General features: G+C 37.2%; 1 protein-coding gene across 1 annotated transcript; it reads right to left on the reverse strand.

Annotated features, from left to right (window-relative positions):
* Window positions 1-1,014: 1,014 nt before the first annotated feature.
* On the reverse strand, window positions 1,015-6,008 carry nipal4 (NIPA like domain containing 4). The gene is made up of 6 exons (XM_079847423.1): window positions 5,655-6,008; window positions 3,962-4,225; window positions 3,623-3,679; window positions 3,447-3,537; window positions 2,323-2,483; window positions 1,015-2,239 (listed from the first exon to the last, which is right to left on the reverse strand). The coding sequence occupies exons 1-6, from the start codon at window positions 5,704-5,706 to the stop codon at window positions 1,641-1,643; spliced, it is 1,224 nt and encodes a 407-aa protein (XP_079703549.1). The 5' UTR covers window positions 5,707-6,008; the 3' UTR covers window positions 1,015-1,640.
* Window positions 6,009-8,403: the final 2,395 nt, after the last annotated feature.

Below are 8,403 nucleotides of genomic sequence, written 5' to 3' on the forward strand. Positions count from 1 at the left end.
GAATTTTGTCATTGTTTTGGAGCACACTAGCTTATAGATAACAGTAAGGCTAACATAATCATACTAAAAGCAAAAAAAAACTTTTCATAGAAACTTTAAATAGGGCACTATTTGAGGAACATTTGGGTGTCCGAAACCATTGTGGACGTTATTGAGTGCACTTATTCAATCTCACATTCAATCCCACAACTGGAACTGTGTTCTAGACATAAGTTTGATATTGATATGAGGGTATGGGGCGATTTCGGACACAACCAATAGGCTATCTGATTAACGTGAATATTATTACTAGTCTTCTCGACTAGATGCCATTCTTTTTTCTTTTTCTTTTGTAGGATGTTACAAAAGAAGTCCCTGTCAGAAGAAAGAAATGTATACAGGTTTGGAACAACTTAAGCTGAGTATATGATGACAGAATTTTTCTTTATGTGTGAACTATCACTTTAAGCATCTTTGCCCGGCATTTTACTATCATAACAGCACTAAGCACAGTGAGCAATTTGATTGGCTAAAAGAGGCAAACTTTCAGGCACACCTATGCAAAGCTCTGTGTAATAGGTTGTTTAGGCAGTTTGGAGACCTGAATGCCTGGGTGATGATGTGGGACTGTCTGGTGTGTAGAGTTTGCCATCTACTGGTGAAACCGAGAAAGACAATTTTGCACTATGAGCTGTTGTTCTTGCAATGACCTATAGGAGATTCAGATTTTAGGTGAGAAATCTGCATGTGTGGTTCTCCAACTCCTTTGACCGTGAATGAATACTAGAGCACAGAGTGAAAATAATAAGAATTCTGTATACTTTACTTTCAAATATATTTCTTTAACATTCTTCAATATTTTTCTTAATGTTCTTCTTCCTGAGTATATAATAATAACCTGAACTTCTAATATGCAAATAGATTTTAATGCATTTGACTAGGATTTCTCAGAGAAATGTCATTATAATGATTAATTCAAACAGTGATCACTAAGTGTAAAGGTTTTTAAAAAATAAATACAAATAAAAACTTAAAAAATCGTTATCTAAAAGACTTTGATCTTTTCAGTTCAAACCAAATGGTACTTTAGAGACACAGACGCCAACAGTCACACAGGCTCCAGTTCTGTTGACAGAGTCATTTGACCCAGTGTTCTTCAGGTCAATGATTTAAAAGGTAAATACAGTCTTCTCAACTTGTCTCTCTTGATGTTTGGAGCTATCCGAGGAACACTGGCAACACAGTCTCAAATAACCCACAATGCAGAGGATGTCTGTTTTCAAATCTGAATAAATATAATATGGAAAGTCAGGCGCTGAATGTGATACTGCTTTATAGTAGAATCAAAAAAGCATTATCAAATTAGCCAAAATAATAGTTTAAAAAAAATGTTTTGAACTTTACACCTTCTTTCAAGTCAAACTACAATAAAATCTGCTGCGTCATATGCTGTTTCAATCTTTAAATATTTCCAAGTTCATTCAATCACAACAGCAAAATAATATTTTTTTTTGAAGAAAATGTCTGCGTCATCACTGTACTCGGCAGCAGCCAATCCAAACTACTGTGTCATGGTATAACAGCCTTCAGCAGAGGAAATGAACGATTAAAACAGTGAGGATATTACTAAACTGCATGTTCCAAATATATTTGATACAATCTCAGCTGATGATGAAGACTCTGGGCCCTTCCTCTCTCATGGGCGGCAGGATGTCTATGTTCTCTATGAGGATGTGCTTGTCCTCCCTCTTCGACGGGCTCGGCTGACAGAGATTGCTCCTCAGATCTTCAAAAGATATGTTCAAGTCTTTGAAGAGGTGCAGCATGCTCACCCCGACCACGATCACCAAGAAGCCCCCGATGGTGCCCACCACATCCACTCCTGACATGGCTCCCCACTCTTTAAACAGAATCACAGAGGTGCTCAGGACCACGGTGGTGAAGAAGACGTAGTAGATGGGGTACACCAAGAGCGTATTGAAGGTGTCTAGCGACTTATTCAGATAGTTGATCTGGATGACGATGGATCCGATTAAAGTCAGCAAAAGAATCCAGGTGAGAGGGTGACGGACCACCGAGAGGTCGGAGAACATGGTGCGGATCGCAATGCCGAGGCCCTTGACCGAGGACACGGTGAACGCTCCGAGCAGAGAGCAGATGCTGATGTAGACTAATATGTTGGATTGACCGAAGCGAGGAGAGACGTAGAAGATTAGGATCGTACAGGCGACCAGCAGGATGCTAGCAAACACCAGAAAACCTTCAGGAGAAGCAGGAAAAGCCGTTGTTATATACATGACAACGTGTTTTCGGTTCAGTAACTACAGGTATCGTAACACTAACCAGGATCTAGCAGTTTCTCTGTCATTTCTGCAAGCGTCGTCACTTCTTCTTCTTCAGGTGCATGTATGACCATTATAGTGCTTCCCAGTATGCTGAGCATGCAGCCAAGTTTTCCTAGCAGATTCATTGTTTCTCCGAACAAGTGGGAGGACAGCACTGCACTGAAGAGAGTAAATAAACATTAACATTAATACCTTTCCATTTAGTTCCAATGAAAACACCAGAAAGAAACACAAAAGGCCATTACTAGAATTCACTCACACTGAGAGAGGGACATTCGAGGGATTCAACTATGATCTTGTGACTTCAGTAGGTAAAAGATCAGTGCATGAGATATTCTTAATATATGTTTATAATAATGATAATCTCATGATGAACTGACTGTTTGTTATTGACAGTCAATTGACATGTTCTTTAAACACATATAGATAGTATCTGCTAAAATGACATTTGCCAGAGAATTGGAAATGATTTGCCATCACTTGGACCTCTGACTCTGTTAACCCTTAAATGTTTATTTCAAAAGAGACAGTGAAGACAATTATTATTTTACCAAAGATTTTGATAAATGCTGCTGTTTTGAACTTTCTATTTATCAAAGAATCCGGAAAAAAAAACGTATAACTGTTTTCAACATTGATGATAATAATAAGAAATGTTTCTTGAGCAGCAAATCTGAAGGATCATGCTGACAATTCAGCTTTGCCATCAGAATAAATTACATTTTTTAAATATATTCAAATAGAAAACATTATAATATATTTCATATTGTAATAATAATTCACTATATTACTTTCTTACTGTATTTTTGATCAAATAAATGCAGCCTTTATGAGCATAAGATGCTTCTTTAAAAAAATATTGCAAATTCTTACAGACCCCAAATCGAAAACAAAAGCAATGTTTCGAAGACAATATGAAACTATCTTATTTTAGCCCCAAATTGTTGAAAAATGACATTTAATATTCATAACTCCCAAATCCCACAAGCGTCAGTACTATAGCATGACTTGGGTCTCAGCTGGGCCCTAGCTCAATGAATTGCACAAAAAATATTGCACTTCATGATGTTTACCATTATCTACACGGTTTGTTGGCGAGTGTAAATAAGGGTGTGCCGTTACCTGATAAGAACACTGAGAGCTCCTAAAGGGGTCACCACTGTGGCTGGAGCAAACATGTACGCTGCGAAGTTTGCTGCTTCACCTCCACCCACTTCAAAAGAAAAGCAGGATGTTACCTGAGTCTGTCAGAAATCATGAAATGAAAATGATTTACAGTTGCTTTGCATTGGACTTACTTGTCAAAAGGCCTCCCCACCACATCCAGTCCTTCAGGTACCCATGACCTCCTTCAGCTGAACAGGCATCAAAAAACATTTATTAAGGATCATGAAACAGAGCCAGCTGGAGTATTAGCTAAGCACAAACAAAGAAGGAACCGGTTTCAACCAATTTCGCAATTGCTATTCAGTCAAGTAAAATAATTGGCATTAAACCAAATACCCTCATATACATAATTAGTCACTCTAACGGTCTGAACATTGAAGCATAAACATCAAACAAGCTTCATTTTGTCAGAATTTGATGGAGCTTTAAATGTCTTTGTATTATGTAAATACTGATGTAAATGACCCGACCTGCTCTCGTCTCCCCAGTACCGGCCAAACGCAGCAATGCTTTCTTTTTCAGGATAATACTTCCACCTATGAGGAAAGCTGAGAGCACGGCCAGTGTCAAGCCCATCCAGAAATTGAAGTTGTTCCATTTGTCAATGGCAAGAACTACTGTGTTGACTGTAGAGTTTTTATTGGAGTTGTCAACACTAAAAGACGTGTTGCCAACACCCGAGTCAAACACACAAACAGAAGCAGACGTGGGACAGAAGATCCTTATTACTGAACCTGATCAAAAGAAGAAAGAGGAACTGAATGTTACAACAATAGGCTAAATTGATTAGTTAACTTTCACAACAGCTTATTCACATTACATATATATTTTAATGACATGAAACAGCTAAATCAACATTGCTCAAACAACAGCATTTTGTCCTTGACAGCATGGCAAAATAGGGCAATGAACGTGCTACAGTTTGTCATTTTGTTCATTTTTATTTCACATTTTAAAGTGTATGTATTTATGTATGTATATATAATATATATGTATGTAAGAGTTTTTTATTATATCCTTATCGTTATGCACTTCATTGCAGCCACTCAACCCATGACAACAGCTACTTTAATGACAACAATAATCATCGTCATCTGATTTCTAAAGCATCTACATTTATAAAGCACTTTTTTAAAGACGTAGTGTTTTATAGGTAACAAAGCAACCAAATTTCCGGGCGTCATTGAGTGAAAGGCTGACATCATACATGCAATAAAGAATGTTTGTCCTTTAAACAAATTATATCATATGTTAATAAAGAGGATGTCATTCAGCGGTAACACTTTAGAATATTGTTCCATCATTAATCAAAAACTACACAGGAACAAATGAGAATATTAACACTCTAGTAACTACTATCAACTAACTCTGAGTAACAAATTAGTAAGTAATAGTGCTTAGTTGAACGAGTTAGTTCACTATTAGCTCATCAATAACTACTACTTTTTTTTCATACCTCCCAGAGGACTACTAAGAACTACTATACAGGTTCAGAAAGGAAAAAAGCGTGTTAACTCCCTAATATTGACTGAAGTCATTGCAAGCTTTCAAGGTTTTTGTAAGTTTTTGGATAGTAATTACCAATGGATTTGGCAACACTTGAGTCATTACCAGTGGGTTACCATGATCTTCGCTTTAAAACCACGATAATTGATAGTTCCTTTAGAAGGATGTAGTAACACTTGTGTCATTACTATCCAAAACCTTACAAAAACCTCAACAGTTTACAATGACTTCAGTCATTAGAGATTTATCATGTTATTCTACTTTAGAGTACTGATCCAAATAATAAGCAAATCCTTCTGAAGGACTTAGTAATTATTCACATTAATTATAAACCTGTAGTTTTCCGGGATGTATCACAATAAATAGTAGCCTATTGATTAGCTAATAGTGAACTACCACATTCAGCTAAGCACTATTACTTACTAATTTGTTAATCAGAGTTTCTTGTTAGTTAATAATAGTAACTATGTTAATAGTGCTTTACTCGTTTGTTCCTGCGTAGTTATTCATTAATGATAGAACAATATTTAAAGTGTCACCAAAGCAGCTTTGAGCTCTATCAATATGCACAATCACACAAATACCCTGCATGCAATCTTTGCAATTTAAGTTATATTACTTTAAGGTAGTTACTAAACAAACAACAAACTCTCTTACCGTTGATACATGATTCGGGTGGCAGGTGTATGTCTTTCATTGTATTGCTCATTTAAACGACGGGTTAAAACTTATCGAAATTAAGCCATTTAAAAATAAAACAAAACCACTATTTCTTATCAGAATAAACTACGAAAGGAACATATTTTTTTCGTATTTCGCCTCGGTTCATTTTAATTCGCCAGAATAAACTTTCCCCATCGCTACCATCCGCGTGCGTAAATTCATGGAAGATATGACACCTGAGATGCGCGCGCACGCACACACGGACACGAGCAAAACAGGTATCTACTGCCACGCCCGAGCAGCGCCTCGTCTCACGTAATAACGCGCGAGGCTTGTCGATAGGAGTACACAGTAATAACCTTCCTTGTAATACAATAAACGGAACTCAAACACGTACAACTTCCTATTTAAACATGACATTAATATAGGGGGAAGACATGATGTTTTGTCACAAGCTGCCTAAATTTTACAATGTAAAACATTATTGTAGGATAAATAATAGATATTAAATTGAGATTATAGGCCTATGTTTTGAATTCATTCATTCATTCATCATTCATTTATTGATTTATTCATTAATTTAACCTTTCATCTCAATGTTGTTGTAATCATACATTCCCTTATATATAGCCTATCCTATAATACACTTAACTGCAGACACCTGATACTACGGTGATTGCGTTGGCTGACAAGAAGTTTCTCCCTTAAAGCTGGAGAACCAGTTTGGCTTATAACGGGTTTGAGCAGAGATGAAGAAAGACATTCTTGTATTCACAGTGAAGTGTTGTTTATATATTAAAGAGACAGTTTAGCAGGCTTATTTTGATCACTGCATGGCCTAAACTCATTAAACTTGAATCTCTCTCTCTGTGCTATTTGATATGTTGTTTGTTGTTTTGCAATGTTCCTCATTCCGTTTAGAGAAGGATCGTGATATGCTTGATCTCTGGTTGTTGCAAGTCATACAAATCAATTTAGACACTCGTTGTCCCTCCAACATTTCAGGAACACGATTGATGTAACCTGTTAGAACGAGATTTGCAGTTATGCTGTTGCCTCTGGTGTGTCTAAATCTTCTTCTTCTTTTTAAATAGAGCACATGGGGCCGTTGCAGACCGCCTGGAGACTGGTTACCTAGAGCAAGTGTGCTCATACAAAAGTCCCTAGACACTGACATGATAACCTCATGTTCCTCTGAATTTCACAAGGTGTTTTTTAACACAACACAAGACAACAACATTCCCAGTTGCAAAATGCAAAAAAAGAAGAAAAAAAAAAGGACAAAATATTATGGTCAATTCTGTAAATGCCCAGCTGATGTCACTGCAGACTAAATGACAGAAAACACTGCTTCAGCCTTGCTATTCAACTACTGTCGAAGAGAAAATCATCTAAAGTCAAACCAGGTGATAGAATTGTCTTGTTGTTGAGAGATCATCTTTAAACTATCTATTTTAAAGGTCACATGGGGTGGAATAGGGTTTTGTTCTGCTCTGCGGCTCCATCTAAACAGAATGTTTAGTGTGATTACATGAATAAAAGAAGGTGCTGGAAAAAACATTTTAAATTCATTAGAATCCAGACCGGGGATAAAAAAGCTATGTTTATGCTGTTTGAGTTAAAAGGGCCAACGTCAGTTCAGTTTCATTCTCCAGCTGTAGAGTCTGTCAAATCAATACTCCAAATGATAGATGCTTGAGCCTATAAACCTGTCATTTTATTTCTCCTCTTTGACAAACAACGCAATCCTGTGACATAGTTGTTGGCGTGGTCCCATCATACCTTTTCTCTCCTGTCCATCTATTAATGCTCATGCAGTACAAGATAAAATGTCAGATTAGCCAGAGATAGAGAATGAAAAAACATGTCACTCATAGTAATACACTGCTTTAATTTGTCGGTGCATGCTCTATTTTCAAGATGGCTTTTGTTCAGTGTGTGCGTTGCACTAATTACCATGATCATTCAAAACGCAGCACTACTCTTGCTTGCAGCCTCCCACACGAGCTCTGAAAAACAAATCATACTGCCACACAGACAGATGCACAGATGACATCTACTCTTTTATAGGACAGATAGGTATAGCAAACATCATTTCAATAACAGAACAGCACTGGATGAGGTTATTATTAGCAGGTCAGATGGCAATGTCAATCAACATGAATTAACATCATTAATGACAAGGGCACTTGACAAATTATGGTCGTTAGATATCAGACCTCAGTGTGCTTGTCATCCATTGGAGGTCTGATGTCTGTATAGGTGACTTTATTATGCATAAACGCCCTCTTATGAATCGCATGCAGCTCTTGGGTTAGATAATCAAGTCATGTATCTTTAAACGCTATGCATCCATGAGTGATCATTACTAAACGCGCTGAAGTTGGACACTTTGATATTAGCATTCATGTTTTTGTTTTCACTTAGCTCAAATGATCTGAAGGCAATCTGTTTGTTTGAATATGGGAGAGGGAGAAATAAATGACATGAAAAACAGCTTACGGACAGAAGTTGGTAACACTGAGGCTCTTTCCCAAGTTAAGGCATGGAATTGCATGGGTTGGCATGGCAACCGTTTTAGGAGAACTGAGGGGGTATGGGGGGTGAGGTTTTGCTTACAGAATGATGAAGTTCTGAGTGAGGCATCAGTCTTATAACAGCCCTGTGTTGCAACCTTTGTAATATAGACATTTAAAAATGGTATTCAAGCCATGATATGTTGCTATCATTTGCATTAGAGATA

Source organism: Squalius cephalus (assembly GCF_949319135.1).
Source record: "Squalius cephalus genome assembly, chromosome: 17".
Lineage (NCBI taxonomy): Eukaryota > Metazoa > Chordata > Actinopteri > Cypriniformes > Leuciscidae > Squalius > Squalius cephalus.